The sequence below is a fragment of the Brachyhypopomus gauderio genome, chromosome 17 (genome assembly GCF_052324685.1).
Source record: "Brachyhypopomus gauderio isolate BG-103 chromosome 17, BGAUD_0.2, whole genome shotgun sequence".
NCBI lineage: Eukaryota > Metazoa > Chordata > Actinopteri > Gymnotiformes > Hypopomidae > Brachyhypopomus > Brachyhypopomus gauderio.
In genome coordinates, this window is record NC_135227.1 from 1,259,618 (window position 1) to 1,284,455 (window position 24,838).

The 24,838-nt window shown below is 43.1% G+C and overlaps 2 protein-coding genes across 2 annotated transcripts; both read right to left on the bottom strand.

Annotated features, from left to right (window-relative positions):
- Positions 1–270: 270 nt before the first annotated feature.
- LOC143480611 (histone H4) lies at positions 271–660 on the bottom strand. The gene has a single exon (XM_076978381.1). The coding sequence runs from the start codon at positions 656–658 to the stop codon at positions 347–349; it is 312 nt and encodes a 103-aa protein (XP_076834496.1). The 5' UTR covers positions 659–660; the 3' UTR covers positions 271–346.
- A 9,061-nt stretch (positions 661–9,721) lies between these two features.
- LOC143481109 (G2/M phase-specific E3 ubiquitin-protein ligase-like) lies at positions 9,722–16,976 on the bottom strand. The gene is made up of 13 exons (XM_076979054.1): positions 16,493–16,976; positions 15,598–15,731; positions 14,943–15,249; positions 14,672–14,733; positions 14,454–14,506; positions 12,935–12,968; positions 12,713–12,783; positions 12,423–12,524; positions 11,982–12,292; positions 11,684–11,862; positions 11,303–11,472; positions 10,580–10,794; positions 9,722–10,471 (listed from the first exon to the last, which is right to left on the bottom strand). The coding sequence occupies exons 1-13, from the start codon at positions 16,602–16,604 to the stop codon at positions 10,236–10,238; spliced, it is 1,986 nt and encodes a 661-aa protein (XP_076835169.1). The 5' UTR covers positions 16,605–16,976; the 3' UTR covers positions 9,722–10,235.
- Positions 16,977–24,838: the final 7,862 nt, after the last annotated feature.

Consider the following 24,838-nt stretch of genomic DNA (forward strand, 5'->3'; position numbering starts at 1 on the left):
AAACTTGTAGTACACGGCAACGTCGGACATTGTGTGTGATAAATGGTGTAGAAATTATCTGAGGGTTCATGTAACAGAGTTCATGTAGCCTATAAAATGAAATGTTATAAAGCGTATGCTGTGTTTTAATATTGTAATGTTTGACATGGATTTTGCAATGATTATGTATGGACCCTTCCATAATTTTAATAAAAGTACATTCAAAAAGCAAAGTCGGACAAAACGTTCTCTGTGCGCGTTTAAGTAATTGACGTTTGTGGTTACCAGTAAACGCATGAAACAGCTCTTTAAATGAGTATATGGGTGGCTCTTAAAAGAGCCGTTGGTTTCGTGTCGAGTTGAGCGTTTAACCTCCGAATCCGTACAGAGTGCGTCCCTGGCGTTTCAGAGCATAAACCACATCCATAGCGGTGACGGTCTTTCTCTTGGCGTGTTCGGTGTAGGTAACCGCGTCCCTGATAACGTTCTCCAGGAACACTTTGAGCACACCACGGGTCTCCTCGTAAATCAGACCGGAGATACGCTTGACACCGCCACGACGAGCCAGACGGCGAATTGCGGGTTTAGTAATGCCCTGGATGTTGTCACGGAGAACCTTGCGATGACGCTTAGCGCCTCCTTTCCCAAGACCTTTACCACCCTTACCTCTTCCAGACATCGCTAAACGTTTCTTTAACTACTCACAGAAAAGTGAAACAATAAAGCTGCAAAACCCAGCGCGCATTTGTTATACTTCTCTACAGGACCTGCTTGAAGACACTGGAGCACTGGAGGAGGCGGAGCTAAACGCCACGTTCCTCCAAAGCCTCCAGCACTACATTTAGATGAACTGGAACAAGGACTCCACGCTAAGTCACAAAAGTACAATTTTACAATTTGAGATAGTTTAGGCAAGCACAACAAGCAGCAAAGAGAAGGGAAAAGAGAAAGCAAAGAAAGACAACAGCCGGCCTACAACTCTTACTGTTACTACTACTGCTAATAACAAGAATAAGACTTGGCATAGAAGTACACTATATTGCCAAAAGTATTCGCTCACCCATCCAAATGATCAGGATAAGGTATTTCAATCACTTCCTTGGCCACAGGGGTATAAAATTAAGCACCTTTGCATGCAGACTGTTTTTACAAAGTATTTGTGAAATAATGGGTTGTTCAATGAATCCAGCATGAAATTGTAATAGGATGCCGCCTGTGCAACAAATCCAGTCCTGAAATGTCCTTGCTCCAAAATATTCCGCAGTCAACTGTCAGCTGTATTATAAGAAGATTGAAGTGTTTGTGAACCACAGCAACTCAGCCACTAAGTAGTAGGCCAGGTGAACTGATGGAGCAGGTTCAGCGGATGCTGAAGCACATTGTGTAAAGAGGACATCCAAAATGCATGTGGCCTTCAGATTAACTCAAGAACAGTGTGCAGAGACCTTCATGGAATGGGGTTCCATGGCTGAGCAGCTGCATCCAAGCCATACATCACCAAGTGCAATGCAAAGCATCAGATGCAGTGGTGTAAAGCACTCCACCTCTGTACTCTAGAGCAGTCGAGGCGTGTTCTCTGGAGTGACAAATCACGTTTCTCTATCACGTTTCTGGCAATCTGATGGACCAGGCCTTCTGCTCCAACATCAGTATATGACCTCACAAGTGCGCTTCTGGAAGAATGATCAAAATCTCCATGAACACACTCCTAAACTTTGTGCACAGCCTTCCCAGAAGAGTTGAAGCTGTTCTAGATGCAAAGTGTGGACCAACGTCAAATTGAACCCTATGGATTAGGAATGAGATGTCACTTAAGCTCATATGTGAGTCAAGGAAGGTGAGCGAATACTTTTGGCAATATAGTGTAGATCCTCAGCACTGGGAACTAGAGTTTCAAACATCTACGTTAGAGGAGTCCTGCTGTAAAATGGAGAAATATGCACTCTTTCTTTAAAATGAGAAGTCTGAAACCTGTTCCTCAGGGCAACCTGAACACAGCTCAGGAAAATTATTTTATAATAATAAATATTATTATTATTAGAGGGCTTGAAAAGTCTTATTTTGTTATGCCTCATACTTCTTCTTATTATAGGACTTGTGCTATGTTTTTTTTTTTGAGTTGACAGCATTTGTAATTGTTTATGAATTTAAACATTCTTAAAGCCCCATAGAAATTAATGGCGAAATTTTCAGAATTTAAAATTATAACTGCCAGTTAGAGTGTGCTGTAGTGAAAAATGATCAAAAATCTCCTGGATAAACTGCTGTAAAATCTTTAAGCATTTACCTAGAAGCTCCATTTAAATTTTACATACCCAGCAGGCATTTCAACGTTGAATCGACGTTGAATCGACGTCGAATTTGATGGTTGAATCAACGTTGGATTATGTGTCGATTTTGAAAGGTGATTCAACGTTGATAAGCCAACGTCGTTTCAACGTCATACATTCAACCTTGAATAAACCATAAAATTCACGTTCATGATGTTCAAAATTGCATGGGAGAGAGGAAAAAAACAACTGTAGGCATATGCCACAATGAAAAAAGAACAATTTTATTTATTTTTTTATTCTCTCTGTAAAATTAATCTCGGAGAACCACCACACAACCTCAGTCACGGCGTCTGGGAATCGAACCCACGACCCTCCGGTCTCAAGGCCAGTTCCCTAACCGCCAGGCCACGACTGCCCTGCCCTAAACCTGTTGATTTGTCATTGCGAAGTTTTGTTTCTGCCTCAAAACATTTCAAACTGTTTCATTGCTTGATGTTGTCTTCCTGGTTAATACCTGCCTGTTTTTGACGACGTTTTTGGACGAATTAATAAATAAATAAAAATTATATTATTATTATTATTATTACTACTACTACTACTAATAATAATTAATACCTCTTTCATAACCCTCAGCCAATGCCAAAGAGATGTTTGTACTTTTTTTATTGTATGTGTTTTTTGAACTTGAAATGTATACAAAGGCATGTTCAAGATATTACGTTGATTCACCGTTAATAGTTCAACGTTTGCGCAACCATTTAATATTCAACGTTGATTCACCGTTAATAGTTCAACGTTTGCGCAACCATTTAACATTAAACGTTGATTCAACGTTGTTTCAACGTTGAAACAACAACGGACAGTATTTCAACTATATTTCAACCACATTTCAACGTTGAAGGTCGGTCGTGTGCCAGCTGGGTAGGAGAGAAACTTGTCCTTTCCGGCAGTCCTAAATATCTATCATTTGAATAATTACTTTTTAAAGTTATGACCATTTGTTTGGCCCTATGCACCACAAATTGCCCCATGGGCTCTCATGTAAACTTATCAAAATAAGAATTAAGCTTTTTCTCAATTTGCCTCGGTGTTTAACTTGTCATAAATCAGACAATACATACATACATCTCTCTCATACACACTCCACACAGACACACACATACCTACATCTCTCTCATACCCATGCCACGTACACAGACAGATACATAGCTAAGGAGGTGGTCATACATACAATACACCTTCATACACACAACATATGCATCATATATGCCATAAACATACACACCACATACAATCCCATGAACCATAACACACAACTAGACTCTACACACATTGCACTCTAATCCTGTCACAACAGGTAGCTCCCCCCACACACCCACACACATACATCTGTCTCTTACCCATTCCACACAGACACACACACCACACAGACACATACATACATACATACATCTCTCTCATACCCACAGCACACAGACATACAGCACACAGCACACTGTGCACCTTCATACACATCACACTATACACACTATTCACCTTCATGAACTACACGCATCTGGGCTTTAGAAAGTCCTAGAGCAGGGGTACTCAACTGGCGGACCGCGGTCCGGATCCGGACCCAATCTCATTCCTGATTAACTGGATACGGACCAAAAAAAAAAAACGGAGCATTTATTTCAGGGCTATTGAAAAATAAACACTCCGTCACGAGTGTTCCGTTTGCCACCCCCGCTCAACAACTTACGTTCGCCACCCCCGCCGCACCGGACCTCAGGTCACAGGTATCTGCCAAAATTGGACCGTGGACAAATTTAGTTGAGTACTCCTGTCCTAGGAGGAGTAGTTAATGGGGATTGACAAACCAGAGCCGAGGCCAGGCAGCAGACACACAGACTGGGCCGACTGTCACTTAACTAGTCACACCGGATTGAAACTGTGTCTGTTCTAGTGTTGTGTTGTTCGCGAACGATTCGTTGAAATGAACGAATCATTTGAGTGAACGAACTGAATCGATTCACTTCCTCAGCTGATTCGTTCCTTTTTCAGTTCAGTAGTTGAGCTCAGCAGCGACCGTGCAGGCCGGCAGGGGGAACTGCTGTGTGGCCTGTGAATCACTGATTCACCCGTGAATCTAGAGGCGGAGACATTCATTGTGAGGGAACTGCGCATGCTCAGTGATTCGTTCACTGTACTGAGGGATCTCGTTCACTCTGATTCGTTCACTGTACTGAGAGCTCTCGTTCACTCTCTGATTCGTTCACTGAACTGAGGGCTCTCGTTCACTCTCTGATTCGTTCACTCAACTGAGGGCTCTCGTTCACTCTCTGTTTCTTTCATGAACTGAGGACTCTCGTTCATTCTCTGATTCGTTCACTGTACTGTGGGCTCTCGTTCATTCTCTGATTCGTTCACTGAACATACTGTCACCCAGAGAACTGTTGCTAAGGACGTGATTTACGTTTACACTGCCACTCACTCACATTTTCTTTTTGATTGCATATTTAAGTTGATATTTTCTTCTGAATGTACAGTTTTTATCTTAATTTTATATTTATTTTGCACTCAGTTGTAGGTTAGTTCATACTTATTTTTTGTATTAAGTTACAGTGATCCCACGCCACTTCATGCTTCAGCTTTTGCAAATTCACTCTTTCACAGGTTTTTATAAGATATTAATGGGGAAAAATAATTTGTGGGTCTTCACTTTTTCGCCGGTTGTCTGCGGAATTCGATCGGCTGAAAAAAATTTTTTTTATGATTTTTTACATTACATAATCCCAAAATGTATAAAAATATATTATAAGTATTAATTCTAACAATTAACAAGGAATCTTATAAATAATAAAATAGTACGAATTACAGGAAATTGTGCATATTTACTCTCGGAAACGAGAACCAGCATCACTTGCCTGAGACTCTACTCGCCTACATGAGATTGTATAGAATATAATAGAATAGAATAGGTACTTTATTAATCCCGAAGGAAATTAAGTATACAACACGACTGCTCGCTGGACAAGCACACATGCACAGAACAGTGTGGGAATGGTTATTAAGTGAATGGGAAAAGTTTATGTAAAGGTGTGGGGAGGGTTTATAAAGCCTTAATATAGTGTATAAAAACTTAAATAAATATACCATTTCTACTTCGTGGATTGCAGGTAGTTCTGGAATCTCCAGAATGTGATAAAGTACCGGGAGTACCTGGAGTGCAGTGTGCTGTGTTTTTCTGAGACCTGGCTGTGTACTGACTGTCCGTACTCTAACGTGTCGGTGCCTGGCTTTCGGATCGTGAGGGCCGACATGAAAAATGGTGCCATCCGCAACATCTTACTATTAAGGAGAGTCATTGTTGCTCAAACGCTGAACTTTTAGCAGTCAGTTCACGTCCGTACTACCTGGCGAGGGAATTCACCACCACCATCTTTGTTATTGTTTACATTCCACCAATTGCGGATGCGGAGGTAGCGTGTGACGTTATACTCTCACGTATCGCAAAACTTCAGACTCTGTATCCAAATGCTCTTCAATCATGACTTCAATTACGTCACACTCTCCACCACCTTACCAAAGTTTTACCAGTTTGTAAAGTGTGCAACAAGGGAGAATAAAGTCCTGGATCTTCTGTATGCAAATGTAAAAAATGCATACAGCTCATCTGCACTTCCCCCACTTGGTAGGTCACAATTTGGTCCTGCTGACCCCCACATACCGACCAGTGGTCTTAAGACAGCCTGTGACAGTAAAGACCATCAGGAGGTGGACTCCAGAGGCAGAGGAGGCTCTGCAATTCTGCTTTGAGACCACAAACTGGGGAGTTTTGTATGAGTCAGCTGGAGAGGACATTAACAATGTGACGAACCGCATCACTGACTACATCAACTTCTGTACTGACACCATTGTTCCAGTCAGGCGGGTGTTTTCCCAACAACAAAGCATGGATCACCAGTGACATGAAAGAACTTTTAAATAAAAAGAAGCAGGCTTTCAAGCTGAGAGACAAAGATCTTCTTAGGAGTGTGCAAAAGCAGCTGAAGGTGAGACTGAGGGTGAACAAGGAGGCATACAAAAGGAAGCTGGAAGGCCAACTACAGCAGAACAATGCCAAGGAAGTCTGGTCAGGAATGAAGATGATCATGGGCTTCAGTTCAATAGATTTAGCACACCCACACCCATCACCAGCAGCACCCTGTTCACACCCTTGTCACCTCAACAGCTTTCTCATTCCTTTTCGCACCCCACCACTTCACAGCCATTGTCTGCAGACACACATCCACCTCCACCTTTGGAGGTGACCGCCTACCAGGTGAAGAGGCAGTTGGAGAAGCTGAAGCCAGGCAAAGCTGCAGGCCCTCATGGAATTGTCCCAAGAGTCCTGAAAGGTCTGTGCCTCTCAGCTGTGTGAGATCTGGTTCCTGTTCCAAAAAAAGTCTCAGACTTCCACTCTCAATGACTACAGACCAGTGGCTCTCACATCTCATGTCATGAAGGTCTTTGAAAGACTTGTTCTGACATATCTCAGACCTCAGGTCAACCCTTTGCTGGACCCCCCGAAGTTTGCTTACCAGCAGAAGATTTGAGTGGATGATGCTGTGATCTACTTACTGCAGAAGGCTCACTATCATCTTGACCAGACCAACACATCTGTGAGAGCCACCTTTTTGACTTTTTCGTCTCAAGTGCTTTTAACACTATTCAACCCATCATACTGAAGGAAAAACTGATTAAGATGATGGTGGATAAGCCCATGATCCACTGGTTCCGGGACTACCTGTCTGCTAGACCCCAGTATGTGAGAACCGGAACCTGCCAGTCTTATCGTCTGGTCAGCAACATCGGTGCCCACAGGGAACTGTGCTCTCCCCCTTCCTTTTCACCCTGTACACCACTGACTTCCAGTACAGGTCTGACCTCTGTCACCTTCAGAAATTTTCTGACGACGCAGTGGTGGTTGGGTGCATCAAGGATGAACAGGAAGGAGAATACAGATACCTCGTGGACAGATTTGTTGGGTGGTGTAAAAGGAACCACTTGATCATCAATGTGACCAAAACAAAGGAGATGGTGGTGGACTTCAGAAGGAAGAGATCCACAATCTGCCCTGTCACCATCATGGGTCAGGATGTTGAGCTGGTGGACTCCTACAAATACCTGGGTATGCTGCTGGACAACAAACTGGACTGGAAGGCCAACACTGATGCTGTCTACAAGAAGGGGATGAGCAGACTATACTTTCTGAGACGACTGAGGTCCTTTAATGTGTGCAGCAAGTTGTTGGAGATCTTCTACCAGTCTGTTGTTGCTGGTACTATCTTCTTCGCAGCAGTCTGCTGGGGAAGCATCATCAGGGGAGGAAACACCAGGAAGCTCATCAAACTGATCAGGAAAGTCAGCTCAGTTTTGGGATGCCCACTGGTTGGTTTTGAGGAAGTGGTGGAAAAAAGGTCACTCAACAAACTCACTTCTATACTAGATAACACATCAAACCCTCTCCATGAGCTACCGGTCAGACAGAGGAGCACCTTTAGCAACAGACTCATCCAGCTCCGCTGCAAAAAAGATTGGTACAGGAGATCATTCATACCAACTGCGATCACGCTGTACAACAGCTCTCCACTGTGCCAGTCGTTACTGCACGACAATGGCTTATCAGGTCCTTGTAACATACTGATCAGACAGACAAGGTTTCAAGTGCGGGTAATAGCCACTTATTGAAACAACGATCACAGAGCAATCAAACAGGTGGGTTACTCCATTCAGGGTGTGTTGTGCAGGAGTATTGTAATCATAGTCAGGATCAGTCCAGGGTCACGCCTGTGAGACAGAAGCCAGGAGGTATAGAGGGACTAGGCAGGGAACAACGTCTAGGAGGAGAGCAGAGGTCGGTACACAGAAAGGCAGTAACACAGAAAGAACGCTTGGTATGTGGCATGGCAACAATACTTCGCAACCCGGAAGAGAGCGGAGGAAACTTAAATAGTTGTGAAGTTGTCAATGTGGCTTGTTTGTGGAACAACCAACAACAATCCTTCTGTCATTGCTCTCAATTATATAAACTGTGTCAAGAATCTTGGAGTGATACCAATGAGACTACGAACAGACCTCGGGACTGAGAATGGGACTTTGGCAGCAATACAGTGCACCCTCCGTCATGCGCATACGGACTATTATGCTGGGTCATCAAGCCACAGTTATGGATCATCAACAGGGAATCAACGCATCGAGGCATGGTGGTCTTTTCTCAGAAGAGGAAGGTGGGTACATCTGTGTTTGATAATAGGTGATGAACAGATCAGTATTGATTTTATAACATTTTCTTTTTTGCCAACTGTCATGCCATATTGAGTTTGATCCCAAAATTACTTACGTACACCAACATTTTTAGACTACAGTAATCCCTCGCCACTCCGCGCTTCACCTTTTGTGGCTTTGCTGCTTTAAAAAAATATTAATGGTAAATATATTTCGCGGATTTTCGCTCCTTTTTCGCTGCAAATATTAACTCTAACAATAAAAGAATGTTAGAAATGATAACATATTACAGTAAATAGTGCATACAGTATTTACTCTCGATAACAAGAATCAGTATCACCCGCCTGAGACGCTACTTGCCTACATGGGATTGTAAACAACAATCGACTAGTTGCTGTGCAGTAAGTTTAAAGGAACAATACATGCACAGAACAGTGTAGGAATGGTTATTAAGGGAATGGGAAAGGTTTATGCAGCGTAAAAGTGTGAGCAAGTGTTTATAAAGCCTTAAAATGGTGTATAAATACTTAAATAAATCCTGTAGTCTACCGTTTCTATTTCGCAAGTATAAGGTGATAGCGGGTGGTTGTGGAACGTAACCCCAGCGATACACGAAGGATTACTGTATGTGGAATAGAAACTTTTTTGTTTAACATACAATATCAATATGAGCAGAAATGAACAAGAACAGAACCATTTTGAATTTAATGTATCCCCAGGTCTCAGTTTTGGATGGACTTGTTTGGAGATCTAAGAGACTCCGGAAACTTCAATGGAAGCCACGAACATCAATGCTTGCTGAGATTCTGCTTCAACAATGTTCTGCAGAAAGACCTGGATGAATGCAAAGACCTCTGGAACAAACACAGGATCCGACCAAGCAGACTTGCATCATGTCCTGGGGGGATCCCAGATGAACTCTATCTCTTGCCTCACAGGTAACTGACATCTTCACAGAAAGAAATCACCTTCTGCATTACATATTAATGCAGTATTGTTATAGCTCAAGTTGGCAAATATATTTTAATCATTGTACAAGTAGGATACAGTTGTTAATTTATAAGCTGTCACTTCTGGTGTTCACTTATACAGATCAATTTAGCCAGCAAACAAATCTGACATATTAAACTATTTGTAGTACATGTAGAAAATATGCTTCACAATTCTATTATTAATTATATTCTGATTTTGCAGATATGGTTCACGAGACTGTGGATTTGCTGTTGAGGAGAGGGAACTGGATGTGTTCCCTGAAGCAAGGCAACCAACTGAACTGTGTGGTGATCAAAACATTGAGGAATACCTACAACAGGCTGTACAACAAAATGGTCTACAGCAGCCACAAGACTGGGAATCAGCCACAGAACTGTATTTATTGTTGAAAGATACAGCCGGGTTTTAGACAAACTACCTGAATCCAAATTTTTGATCTTTTGTTTCCTGTTCCTTCTGCTAAAATTAAAAGTGATACATTCAGGTCGATTAAAACATTTAAAATGAACTGTGTATTGTCTGCCTGAAGACAGACTTGACACTTCACATTCTGAATAAAACATGTCCAGCATTTCAACTTGCCTATACTGTAAGTTATTTAGCTCTGAGAACCAAAATGTTTACAAAAACAGTAAAGTAGCTTTTCGCTTCAATGTGTTGCAAAAGTAGCTTACGGTGAAAGTATGCCAACAGCATCTGAACTAGACTGGACGGGAATCGGTAACTGGCCTTTGAGATTTAATAACAGCCGAATCCTGGAGCATTTTGGATCCCAAAGTCCATGTTTGCCTTAAAAACTCTGTATGATTCCAAAAACGGCAGCTTCAGTGTATTTGCACAGGTGTTTGCAACTGGAAAAGGTGAATCACTTAAAAACTCGAGGCGTGGAGGTGGTATTATGCCTGCTGGAGGAAGTGCTGCCAGACCTGTAGCAAACATCAACAGATCTTCCAGAGATACAGCTGTCATTTTTTCTGAAAGAGGAAAGTATACATTGTAGTTGTTGAATTTTGCATTGAGAAAAATCAATTTCCTTATTTCTGCTTTCTTTTTTAAACAACACACAAACTGTCCATGCAAACCTTCAGAATCAAGGAGATAATCTGCCCAAAAGCCCAGTGTTTTGCTCTCCTTTTGACGCCTATTGCTTCCTGCTGGGCTGAGATCTGGTCTGAACATGGTCTCCAAGTCTGAAGCAGTCAGGGCCTTGGCAGAGAAGCACAAGACTGGGGACAGAACACTGGAATGCTGCTGCAATGCAGGGAGGAAACCAAGACTTGCCAGTCCATCTTTGAATCTGTTAAGGATAAATGCACAAGTGTTATAAGTGATTTAAAGCATAGAAATGAACTAGTCCATATCCATCAACATGTGTAAATGCCAATGAGTTTGAGTTTAATATATTTGGACAAATGTAAAATTAATAGTGTCATACATCAAGTAAAGCTCAGGTGTTTATGTAGGACCACTCATACACAAAACCATTCACAGTGATCATTAGTAAAAGCAAAAGAGACAGATAATTATGATTTAAGCATTTAAAAAAAATGTTTTCACACTGTTTGTCAAACAGGATCTTTTTTTAAAGTAGTTACTCACTTTAAAAGTAATCATGTATCATTAATAATGATTCTAAAGAACTTTTAGAGTTCTGTTGAACCCTATTATACATTTCTTAGTGGATGATAAACATGGTGAAACAAGGTTGGCAAGTATCGATATATTCATATTCAGTAATGAGCTTAGAACCGCGGATTAGTTTTTAAATATTTTCAGACATTAATGGCAGACAGGTTATTACTTACCTTTGAATGGCACCATGGTTTCTGTCAATGATGTACCATCTGAGATACTCCTCCACGAAAGCTTGCTTCTCACATGCCTTCACACTTCTGAGGCATCCAGCAGTTTGGAACATGGTACTGTTTTGCAAAATTACATTTTGCAGAGATTCCTCTGATTCTGCTTCCAGGACCTTATAGAACAAGCAGTTTATTGTAAAGAAAACTACCAAAATATCAATTTGACAACATTTTAATGAAAACAAATATAGGTGAGAGAGAGGTTGAAATATGCCCTTTCAAAAACAGAAATAATTCACTCAACCATAATCTTTATTTGAATGTCAAAGTAATCTCCACTTGTCCTACAGTGAATCTGTTCCCTGAGCCTAGGTCATTTCCTACCTGTTGCAGAACTTTCCCTATCTCCTCATCTTTCACATCTTCTACAGTGGCGCTGAAACTTGGATTCCCTATCATGTGGTTGACCAGGTTCTTTGAGAGAAAATGTGGTGCTGGTCCACCGTGTACAATGGATACAGCAATCATCTTTCCTGCTAAAAAATACTCATCTTCCCTGGCAGCTGTTATACAGAGCACAGCATTATTGTGGTTAATTACTACTTAAATCTGCCTATGATAAAAATGAGATGTTTCCGTTTTTAGTTGTACAACCCCTTCACTATACCTAAAAAAGACTCACCTCTTGAATTGTACACAAGATAACGGTTTTCTGAGGGCCCATCAAAAATGGGTCGATTTCTCAGATGGCTTGTGAGAAGTGTGAGGAATTCGCGCCTTGGGCCACCTGTATCCAACCCTTCTTCAAAGCAGCCAGCATCATCATTAAACCTGATGAACATGTCGTTGTTGTCAGAGTACGTGCTGCGTTGAAATCCGCGAACAGCTCCATCCCAAACATCTGACCGACATATATTGAACCTGCTGATCTTCTTGTGGTCAATTGCCAGTGCCAGATGTGCAATAATTTCATGTGCCTGCACATTTGTTTCTCTAGAAAAAAAAATCATTATTTTAAGCACAGTGTATGTACTTCTTTACTGACTGATCAAACTTTGCATAATGTAATTATGTGCAGGAATAGATGCTGGTTAACTGAATACAAAATGTCTAAATTACTAACACAGGTTCTTCTGTAGACAGGTCTTTCTCTTTGTCTTGAGTAAGATCTTCAACATCGTCTTCGCTGTCAATCACAATGGGTTCAAACAGGTTGGTGTAGTTTCTGCAGACAGAAAATGTGCACACAGTATAGATGACGACAAAAATACATAAGCATGCAGTTCCAGCTTTTCTAGCACCAAACATTGAATTTATGACACAAGTCAAATATAAAAGATTCACAGTAAATATTTTTATAATAATTATCATTTTGTCTCATCCCCTGTAATAATTACAGGAGATACAACACACCTGTAACAGGAGCTCTGGACAGTGAGACATTCACTGGTACCTGGATCATTTCTGTTATCCAAATCTAGAACCTGAAAACGCAAAAATGAAAAAATTGTGTTTGACCAGTTTAGAACTATTTTAATATCCTAACAGTTTAAAGGATTGAGAGGAAAATCTGTGGATTGTGGTGCGAGATGAATGTCAGTTCAAAATAGCTGTAAACACTACAAATATTAGCACCTGTTGTTCTTCATCAAGATCCCCAACACCATTCCTTAGAGCAGTGGTTCTCAAACTGTGGTACGCGTACCACTGGTGGTACGCAGAGCACCCCGCGGTGGTACGCCAGATGAGCTCGGAAAATAAAAGATGCTTTGAGTTTTTTTTTTTTTTTTTTTTTTTTTTTTACACAACACATTTTTTTAATTAAAACAGAATTATGACAAGTCCTGAAATTCAGAAACGAAAAGGGATGACTCGTATTATTTGCGGAGAAAATGTCGCTAAACAGCTCGATCTGGTGCATCTTTCAAACGACACAGTCACTCGCAGAATTGATGAAATGGCGAACAACGTCAGACAAACATTGACCGAGAGAATTAAAATGAGTAAATGCTTCTCACTGCAGTTAGATGAATCCATAGATGTCGCAGATTTAGCCAACTTGCTCGTTTCCGTGCGATATGAGTATGAGGCCATGTCGCACGAAGACTTTTTGTGCTGTAAACCCCTACCAACACGAACTACAGGAGAACTACATTATAACATATGTGTGTAATGAGCAGGGTTGCCAACTTTCACGCATTGAGCGTGAGACACACTCATTTGACCGTCTTCACACGCCACACATCCGATTTCTCACGCCGACAAAAAAAATCTAGTTTATTTACCTCTGATCCACATCTATGATTCAATGAGTTATTAGTTCGCTCTGGCACCAACCACCGCGATATAATACTTATCTTGTGTCCATTTTACATCCTCCCGGTAACAATTTACGTTCGCTAACCCCCCGTCAACAACTTAAACTCGCCAAACAGCTTTTTCTTTTCTTTTTTTTTGGGGGGGGGGGGGGGGGTGGTACGTGGAGGTTTTTCGTTTGACAGTTGGTGGTACTTTGTGTAAAAAGTTTGAGAACCACTGCCTTAGAGGGCAAAGAAAAGCATATATCATTGCATATTATGAAAATGTGCAGTCTTGGAATTAATTATGAAACTGCCCTGTTTTCTTCAATGTCCTGTTTATTTTATTGCCCTGTAACTCCTCTGTGCATTATGTAACTAAAACAAACAGACAAAAACCATGGAATGCCTAAAAGCACTGTTGTTGGCAGTATAATGCCATAGCTATTGAAGTAAAGTGATTTTGGTCATTCTCGCAAAGATTTTGTAGAAAATTAATAGACACAAGTTTTCAAAGTAAACTCTTATTAGCTATTTTTGTTGTTATTGTATTTGCCTAAACAAAAGTACCTCTACTTGTACCAGACAGTAAAATGAACAAGACACTGAAGAAAGCAAGGGTGGTCTAATAATTATTTCCATGCCTGGATATTTGACACTTCAAAAACAAACAAGCATCCAGAAAATAAACAAGCAATACAAGCACTTTATAGGACATGTTCCATTAACCACATACAGGACAAATAACCAAACTACATGTCTTTAATACATACTGTATGCAAATACAGTAAAGGCTAAAATACTTTTGGTACACATACACACATCATGCTATGATATATTCTTAAAATATAACTTACTCTGTTTCTGCCACTTGTTGTAAAGGACTGCTTTCATCCAGAGGTTCCCATGGCTGAAGTAAAGACACAATGCATTTCACATAAAACATTTACATAGTTCTATGGAGTTGAGGTAAAAGATAAAATGGTGCTTGTGATGGCTGAACAACCAAAAAAAAAAAAAGGACAAACCAATTAAATTTTAAATTCAACTTACCAGTGTATCAGCAACATCAAACTCTGGGTTTTTTTTTAAAAACAATCTCTGGGTCAGAGTCAGACAAGTCTGACAAATTTCCAACTGCAAAACATAGAAAAAAAAACGAACTTAATTTCTACTAAGTGATAATACTATATTTGTTAACCGATGTTACACCCGAATGCATAAACACAACATTTGTAAAAACTCATGACAATGCTAGTGATGCTTACTTGCACAACTTCAAAATTTATATTTGTTGAAGTTTAGGCAATGTGTGCCAAACTCCACACACAAACATCACAGCTTACCTTCTTCAAAGTCCCTTTTCAAGCAGATGAAAACAGTAATCCTTTGATATGGCTTGCCAACTTCAGCCTTATAAGCACCAAGTATAAATGGTCTTTGTGTCCCAGGGATATTAATGACCTCTGTCCCATCTGGATACAGAAGAAGGAAAGGCCCATCTTTTACATCTTTGTTGAAGTCCTTCATTTTTTTAACAGCCTGACTAAGCAGAGTTGTGGAAGAGATGTCTGGGTCAGTTGTAAGGGAAACAGTTTTTCCTCGTAGTGGCCTTAGACCACCCTTCTGAATGACCATCAAGCCAACATTTATCTGAAAGAAAAAAGATATGAAAGACTGAGCAATGTTTAAAAATAATTGTCAAACGTTCTTTTTGTTTTTAATTATTGTGTTACATGCTGCAATAGCAACCAAATGGACCAACTATTTACTAATATCAGTCAAAGCAGAATGATGGAAACCTTGGATACAAACAGTTCATAATAAGGGTTGGTAATTTATTCATCAATAGCCAATTTACTATTTTGACTGATCATGAATTGACAATTAACTATTACTGGTTATCAAGTATTCTGCATAGCTTTGTTACGCTGAACTTTCTTCATACCAGACCACTAGATAAAAGCTACGTGTTTTCAGTCGGAGCCATGATGAACCTACCCGAACTTTTATTTTTCCATTGTGCTTTAACCGCTTTCTCCCTAGAGAATACTTCTGCCGCTCCTCGTTTTTCTTCTGTTGATATTCTCGGAAGGTACTGAAGGCTGGAGTCGGGCAGGGTGGAATAGCCGACGCTAAAGTCAAGGGAAAAACTTACGCACATCAGAGATGCATAGTCCTATAGACGACATGCCATACTAATCAAAGCAACACAGATTTCAACAGACATTTATATTTGACCTATAAATACTGCTATATTACAGTAATCCCTCGTGAATCCAGGGGATTATGTTGCAGAACCACTCGCGATAACCGAAAAGCCGCAAAGTAGAAACGGTAGACTACGGGATTTTATTTTAAGTATTTATACACCATTTTAAGGCTTTATAAACACTTGCTCACACTTTTATGCTGCATAAACCTTTCCCATTCCCTTAATAACCATTCCTACACTGTTCTGTGCATGTATTGTTCCTTTAAACTTACTGCACAGCAACTAGTCGATTGTTGTTTACAATCCCATGTAGGCAAGTAGCGTCTCAGGCGGGTGATACTGATTCTTGTTATCGAGAGTAAACACTGTATGCACTATTTACTGTAATATGTTGTCGTTTCTAACATTCTTTTATTGTTAATATTTGAAGCGAAAAAGGAGCGAAAATCCGCGAAATATATTTACCATTAATATATATATTTTTTTAACTCGCGGAGCAACAAAAGGTGAAGCATGAAGTGGCGAGGGATTACTGTACGGAGACCTAGGTAGACTACACCTTTAATTCAGCATTTACCAGGCCCATTTAAATGACAACGGACACGGTGTGGACACCGCTATGGTTAGCACGTTACTACATCCATAAGACAAATAACCCATTCTTCATGTTTATGAACTTACTTGAAGGCTGTGGAGTACCTCCGACACCTACATCTTGAATCCTCTTGCCACAGCTGCTGCAAAAGTTCGGTGATAGCTCAACCAGCTCTTTCCCGCAGTTCGGGCAATACATGGCGATTTGACCGGCTTGAGCGCGAATGCCATAACTTCCGGCTGAAAAGCCAAAAGTGGCGTCGTCCAATCAGCGATTTCGCAGGTTTTCCCACTGGGACCTACCTTTTCCGGTTTGTTAATGTCGTTGTGTTTTTGTTAATGTCGTTGTGTTTTAGTAATTTGTAATTGTGCTTAGTTAATGTCGTTGTGTTTTTGTAATTTGTAATTGTGCTTAGTTAATGTCGTTGTGTTTTTGTTAATGTCGTTGTGTTTTTGTAATTTGTAATTTTGCTTAGTTAATGTCGTTGTGTTTTTGTTAATGTCGTTGTGTTTTTGTCATTTGTAATTATGCTTAGTTAATATCGTTGTGGTTTGCACTTCACGGCCACCGTACTTTACAGCTCATTGTACCAAGTTTGAATGTTTTTCGGCAAGTTCACATTGCGCCTCATACGAATCACTGGAAGGTTTCAGCTAGCCACAATATTTTTCATCCTCCAGCCACTTCATTGAATCGACATTTACCCATGTCTGCATCAGAGCCTTGTATTGTTGTTCCCGCCGCAGCCCTCAAATAAGAAAAGCAGATTGCTAGGCAGCTAAAGCATCGTCTGCTGTTTCCACCTGTTAGGTGACGTACTACTGCCATCTACCATGCGGAGTATACGGCCGTTGCGGAAATGATAATTATTGTGGGATATACATCGATAAAATAAAACAGAAAAACTGAGCAACACACTTATTTAATGCCTCGCCTCCTAGAATTCCAGATATTTTAAGACATTTTAGGACCTTGAATATGTAAAACTAAATTTAAGACATTTAAAGACTTTTTAAGGACCCGTGGGTACCCTGCCTCCTCCCTGAATTCGCTCTCTGGGGTTGTGTCCGTGGCGCAGATCACGCAAGCACCCACTCTCAGAGGTGAGAGCTCGCGGGAAGGAGAGGGGTGTCACTCTCTCCACATCCTCACCACCCCCTCGCGGAGTATCTTCGCCACCTCTGGGACATTGCACTCCCGCGCTGAAGCCAGCTGGAAAGCACACACCGGGTCTCTCTCCATCTCCTCGAGCGATACTGCAGCTTCGCGGTGCGGGGGGGAGGTAGAGGCACGGTGGTGCTGCTTGCTGGGGCGCTTGCCCTTCTTTGGCCGGGTGGCATAGCCTGGCATGCTGTCTCTTGCGGCTCATTGTTCTGTGACGCTGGGTGCGAGGCAAAGGACGAGACAGGAATCCAGATCTCAGACACGAATAAGCGCTGTTAGCGCACATATAACATACACATGATCACACGGAGAATGTGTAGACTCAGACAACGACGAGCAAAGGACACTGCGCGAAACCACATAAGCCCCATGTGATTATGAGACGAGCCACAGGTGAGATGAATCAGCACAAGACACAACCACACCCACGGAGAACCACAGACGCAGACTAGGAGACGTAGAACAACAATGACTGTTTTTTGCCAAGTTGGGGAAAACTGTGAAAGGATTTGTTCATTGTATAGTAGCAGACAATCTTGGGGCCCACAGTATTGCAGGTTTTGTGGAAAATTTTTCAGGTAAATATGTTTGCAGATTTTGTACAGCAGAAAATGCAGATATACAAACCAAAGAAGTCAGGTCAGGAGTGTTTTGCCTAAGAAGCAGTGTTCTTCATACTTCTCATCTCAAAGCTATTGAAGAAAATTCATTTCCTACTCATTTTGGTGTAAAAAGGAAATGTGTGCTGTCAGAAAATCTGTCCTATTTTAGTGTGACACAGAGTTTCCCCCCAGATATAGTTCATGATCTCTTTGAAGGAATTATCTCTGTTGAAATTGCTCTGTGTCTTACAAAGCTAATTTCTAAAAAATATTTTACATTATCTGAACTGAATGAAGCAATAGCCACATTTCCAAGTGGACTGATAAGACAAACCGTCCCCATTCTGTGCCCCTCACCTTCACAACAAAGAAAACAATCGGAGGAAATGCACATGAAAATTGGAGCCTCTTGAGATTTCTTCCTTTCTTGATCGGAACCAGAGTTCCTTTAAATGAACCAGCATGGGAGGTCCTCTGTGAATTAAAGGACTTGTTGTTGCACCTTTTCACACTGAGGAGTCTATTTCCTATCTTGACTTCAAGATATCGGAACACAGGACAGTACTTCAAGAAGTTTTTCCTGTTGGAAAAATTCTGCCTAAACATCATTACCTGGAGCATTATCCACAGTTGATACGCTAGTGTGGCCCCCTTGTTGCACTATGGACTATGAGATTTGAAGCAAGTTTCTTCAAAAGAGTAATTCGTCATACAAACTGTTATAAAAATGTACTGTATTCGTTAGCTCAGAGGCATCAATTTCAGGCTGCCCATTATCTGTATCCAGGGTTCTCAAGTCTCACGCATTGAGCGTGTAACACACGCATTTGACCGTCTTCACATGCTCACATGCCACACCTCCGATTTCACACGGCGAGAAAAAAAAGTCTAGTTTATTTACCTCCGATCCATATCTATGTCGCCTCCACTGGCGATCGATCGCGATATACAACGTATACAACCACCCCCCCCCCCCCCCCCCCGCTCAACAGCTGACGTTCGCCACATACCCCCCCGCCCCCGCTCAACAATTAACGTTTTAATTGCTTCTAAACTATTTCAATTCTTTAAATGGTTTATTGTACATTTTGTACACCCATTCCTGGTTCTGCAGATCTACCCCCTACAGAGTTTAGCTCTAACCTTGATCTAACACATTTGATCCAGGTAATGAGGGGCTTCAGAGGCAACTGAATATCAGGTGTGTTGGATCCGATCTCTTCAAGGTGGTAGATACCCAGGGCCAGGTTTGAGCAACCCTGCTATAAGTTGTAAAATTAAATGGGAAGTTCCATATTTCACATTTGAGTGAAATGTATTGATGTTTGAACACTAACTGATTTTTCAACCTCAATTACCTGATTTAAATTTTTTTTAAAGGCAGTAAAACAAAAAGCATTTGTTGTGACTACTGGATTTGCTATATTAAGAACACCTTTAGGATTTGTTTTAGGTCTGGATGCACAATATAGTCTAGAAAAACTGTGCTTTTTACTCTAACTTTATAAATGAACTACTTAATTCTTGTCAGGAATGCCACCTGATCTTCCTTAATCAACCTCACCTGCCCCTCATTACCACGCCCCCTTCAGCCTTACTTAAGCACTTCACCAGCACATCTCAGTTGCGAAGTATTGCCGACTCATGCCGCGTACCAAGCCTTTCTATATCCTGTCTGCTCTCCTGTGTCCTGACCCTCGCTTACGTCCCCGACCTTGTCTCCTGCCTAATCCCTCTGTACCTCCTGACTTCTGCTCCCCTGTTATGACCCTGGACCGTCCTGACCACACCAAGAAAACGCTGTTACTACTGATCCTAGTACTCGTGATTCACCTGCCTGTGTTTGTACCAGCGTCTCATTTCAATAAAAGCGGTGTTCTTCCGCATTTGGATCCCTCTCTGCCTGTTCAATACGTTACAGAAATACTTCGCCTTCAAATGGATCCAGCAGAAGTAACCATCGCGACTCTCACTGAAACGGTCCGCCAACTCACGGATATCATACGGAGTCAGGCTATTAACATCGCTGCCCTTCAGGAAGCTGTCCGCCTCGTCACGACCTCTGCTCCCACCTCCGTGAGTGTTCCTGCAGCAGAACCGGAACGCTACGATGGATCTCCTGATCGCTGTCGAAATTTCCTCATGCAATGCTCCATATACTTCACGTATCATCCAGCCCGGTTCCAGGCCGAGTTACATAGAGTCCACTTTATCCTGTCGTTCCTCACGGGAGTAGCAGGCGCCTGGGGTACAGCGTTATGGGAAAGCCAGGACCCTGCCCTCCAGTCGGAGAGTCAGTTCACCGCAGTGTTCCGGGCTGTTTTCGATCATCCCGCGGACGGACGTGATGTGGGAGATCGGCTCTACGAAATCAAACAAGAACAACGCAGTGCTGCTGATTATGCTAGGGAGTTTCGTACGCTAGCTGCAGGAAGCGGTTGGAGTGAATCTGCTTTGAAAACTGTTTTCCGCCGTGGTCTGCGAGACGACATCCAGGTTGAACTCGCCTGTCGTAGTGAAGCCCTCACTTTATCAGAGTTTATCCAAGCGTCGATTAATGTTGACAAGTTGTTGTTGACTTACCACTCCAGTAAGACTGACGCTCCTGTCACTACGTCTGGTGCACCACCTTCCAATGTATGTGCTCCGAGTATTCGGATGTCAGACAAGTTCGTGCAGCTGGGCAGGTCCCCACTAACATGCCAATTGTTACTGAAATATAGTCAAGTTAGCTTACCCGTACAAATATCTTGGGGCGGCATAAATACTAACCTGTCTGCGTTAGTTGATTCGGGTGCAGCGGGCGATTTCATAGACCAGGACCTCGCCTACCACCTACACCTTCCCACCGTACCTATAGATCCTCCCGTGAGAGTGAATTCACTGAATGAACAGCCTATAGGAGAGGGTGTGATTACGCTACGTACCTGCCCCGTAGAGTTGCGGGTAGGTCTGTTCCATAGTGAAATGAGAGAGTTCTTCCTCATATCCACGCCCCGAGATCCCGTCATACTCGGGTTTCCGTGGCTGTCAATGCACGACCCTGAAATCTCCTGGAAGAAGCGAGAACTCGTACGTTGGAATGAAAATTGTCTTAGTAAGTGCATGCACCTACCACTCAGGTCCTCCTCGGTGGAAAGCCCCGACACTCCTCTCTCTGACGTCATCCCCGAGCAGTATCGCGCATTCGCTGACGTCTTCAACAAGGACAGTGCCTGTCGTCTGCCTCCTCATCGTCCCTGTGATTGCGCATTCGACCTCCTGCCTGGAGCCCCCTTACCTCGTAAGACGAAACCTTACCCTCTATCACGCCCTGAGGATCAGGCGATGGGGTCCTACATCACCGAGGCTCTGCAGAAAGGGTTTATTCGACCATCCACCTCCCCGGTTGCTGCTGGTTTCTTTTTCATCGAGAAGAAGGATGGGGGATTACGACCTTGTATTGACTATCGTGCCCTAAACGCAGTAACGTCGAAGAATGCTTACCCTCTCCCCTTTATCACAGCCTCCCAAGAGCGTCTGATGGGGGCGAATATATTCACCAAGCTGGACTTACGCAGCGCTTACAACTTGATCCGTATTCGAGAGGGCGACGAGTGGAAGACAGCCTTTGTTACCGCCAGAGGGCACTATGAGTATCTAGTCATGCCGTATGGACTAACTAACAGCCCCGCTGTGTTCCAAGCGTTTATGGATAACATCTTCCGTGACCTGATCGATGACTTCGTATTCGTTTATATAGACGATACCCTGATTTATTCCCCGTCTGCTTCAGAGCATAGCCGACACGTCTCGGCAGTCTTACAACGCCTTCGTGAGCATAATCTTTATGTGAAGGCGGAGAAATGTGAATTTCATCGCTCCTCGGTGACGTTTCTAGGATGTACGCTGTCCCCTGGCCAGATCTCCATGGATGCGCAGAAAGTAGAAGCTGTCTTAAACTGGCCGACCCCTCGTTCCACGAAAGAGCTGCAGCGATTCCTGGGATTCGCTAACTTCTGTCGCCGTTTCATCCGAGGATTCGGTGAGCTGGCTACCCCTCTCACTAATCTCTTAAAGGGAGGGAGGAATCGGAGATTCACCTGGACTGCTGAAGAGGAACAAGCGTTCTCACTCCTCAAGAAGGCGTTCACGTCAGCCCCCATTCTGCACCTTCCTGACCCCCAACTCCAGTTCATCGTGGAAGTCGACGCCTCCGAGGTCGGAGTGGGCGCTGTTCTCTCTCAAAGGCAGGGAAGCCCGACGAAACTATACCCCTGCGCCTACTTCTCCAAAAAGCTGACCCCCGCGGAAATGAACTACGACGTAGGAGACCGGGAACTCCTGGCTATTAAACTCGCGCTCGAACAGTGGCGTCATTGGTTGGAGGGAGCGGAACACCCCTTCATTGTATACACTGATCACAAGAACCTTGAATACCTGAAGTCAGCCAGACGTCTAAACCCGCGACAAGCAAGGTGGGCACTGTTTTTCTCCCGGTTTCGTTTCATTGTCTCTTACAGACCCGGGTCAAAGAACATCAAAGTCGATGCCCTGTCACGGATCCACGAAAAGGACGAAGCTACTCATGAACCTGGACGTATTCTGCCAGAGTCCTGTTTCCTCGCAGCTATTCGCTGGGAAGTACAAGAGGAATTAGACGAGGCTTTGCGCACTGAACCCAGTCCGGTGGAATGTCCAGAGGGGAAACAATACGTGCCCGTATCCCTTTGGGGACGCATCCTACAGCTCGCACACGATACGGCGGGCACAGGCCACCCAGGTATTACACGCACATGACACCTGATCTCTCAGCGTTACTGGTGGCCGTCCTGGGAGGATGACATTCGTGATTATGTGCTGGCGTGTTCGTTTGTGCTCAGACCCGTACTCCCCGTGCACTTCCAGCAGGAGAACTCCTTCCCTTACCTGTTCCTCACCGGCCATAGACGCATCTCGCGGTTGACTTTGTGACAGATTTGCCCACATCGGGAGGTAATACTGTTGTTATGGTAATCGTAGATCCATTCTCTAAAATGTGCCGTCTCATTCCTTGCCCCAAATTACCCACTGCCATGGATACAGCTCTTACCCTCTTCCATTACGTATTCCGTATTTATGGTTTAACCGAGGATATCGTCTCAGATAGAGGGACACAGTTTACGTCTCGAGTCTGGAAGCAGTTCTGCAAACTCCTTGGCATTACTGTTAGTCTGACTTCAGGCCACCACCCCCAGTCTAATGGAGAGGTTGAGCGTTACAATCAGGAGTTAGGGAGGTTTCTCTGACAATACTGCGTTTCTCAACACGACTGGCATAAATACCTCCCATGGGCAGAGTACGCCCGGAATTCCATTATACACACCGTGACCAAACTCACGCCCTTTCAATGTGTATACGGTTACCAACCTGCGTTTTTCCCATGGGACAAGACACCGGCTGATGTCCCCGCCCTGGACGAATGGTTTAAACACAGTGCCCGTACCTGGGAGCTAGCGCATGTACACTTGCGGCGTGCCCTACACACACGCCGGCTCAATGCAAACCGTCGTCGTCTCCCCGCTTTGATTTACCACCCGGGACAGAGAGTATGGCTGTCGACACAGAACCTTAACTTGAGGCAACGATGTAAAAAACTCAGTCCACGGTACATCAGTCCATTTAAAGTGCTCAGCAGAGTTAATGCAGTTACCTACAAGCTTCTTTTGCCATCACATTACCGTATTAACCCTGTCTTCCACGTCTCTCTCCTGAAACCGGTTCACTACAGCCCATTCACCGTGCCCCCTGTGTATGATAAACCTCCGGACCCTCTGGAGATCGACGGACGTCCAGCGTACATCGTCCGAGAGCTTTTGGAGTCCCGACGCCGGCGAGGTGGTCTGCAATATCTAGTGGATTGGGAAGGATATGGCCCCGAGGAACGGGCCTGGATTCCAGCGAGGGATGTCCTCTGCCCCACGATGATCGCTGATTTCCACGCTACACATCCTAACTTTCCTGCCCCCCGGCGCAGCGGTCGCCCCCCAGCACGTCGTAGAGCGTCAGGAATGCCACCTGATCTTCCTTAATCAACCTCACCTGCCCCTCATTACCACGCCCCCTTCAGCCTTACTTAAGCACTTCACCAGCACATCTCAGTTGCGAAGTATTGCCGACTCATGCCGCGTACCAAGCCTTTCTATATCCTGTCTGCTCTCCTGTGTCCTGACCCTCGCTTACATCCCCGACCTTGTCTCCTGCCTAATCCCTCTGTACCTCCTGACTTCTGCTCCCCCGGTATGACCCTGGACCGTCCTGACCACACCAAGAAAACGCTGTTACTACTGATCCTAGTACTCGTGATTCACCTGCCTGTGTTTGTACCAGCGTCTCATTTCAATAAAAGCGGTGTTCTTCCGCATTTGGATCCCTCTCTGCCTGTTCAATACGTTACAATTCTTGTTTTGATAAAGTCTTTTAGACAGGTACAGTTTGCTCAAATGTGAAAAAAGGTTAATTTAACCTTCTGAAACAGGTTTTGCCCTTTATTGCAGGTCTTGCGTTATGATATTAGGGGAAAAAACCTTTCATTGCAATGTATTTTTTCAGTGATAATTAGGGGTGTATTCAACTAAGGATTTTCATAGTCGAATCTGATTCGTCAGCTTTTCCCTTTAGTCGACTAATAGTCGAATCGGGTTTATT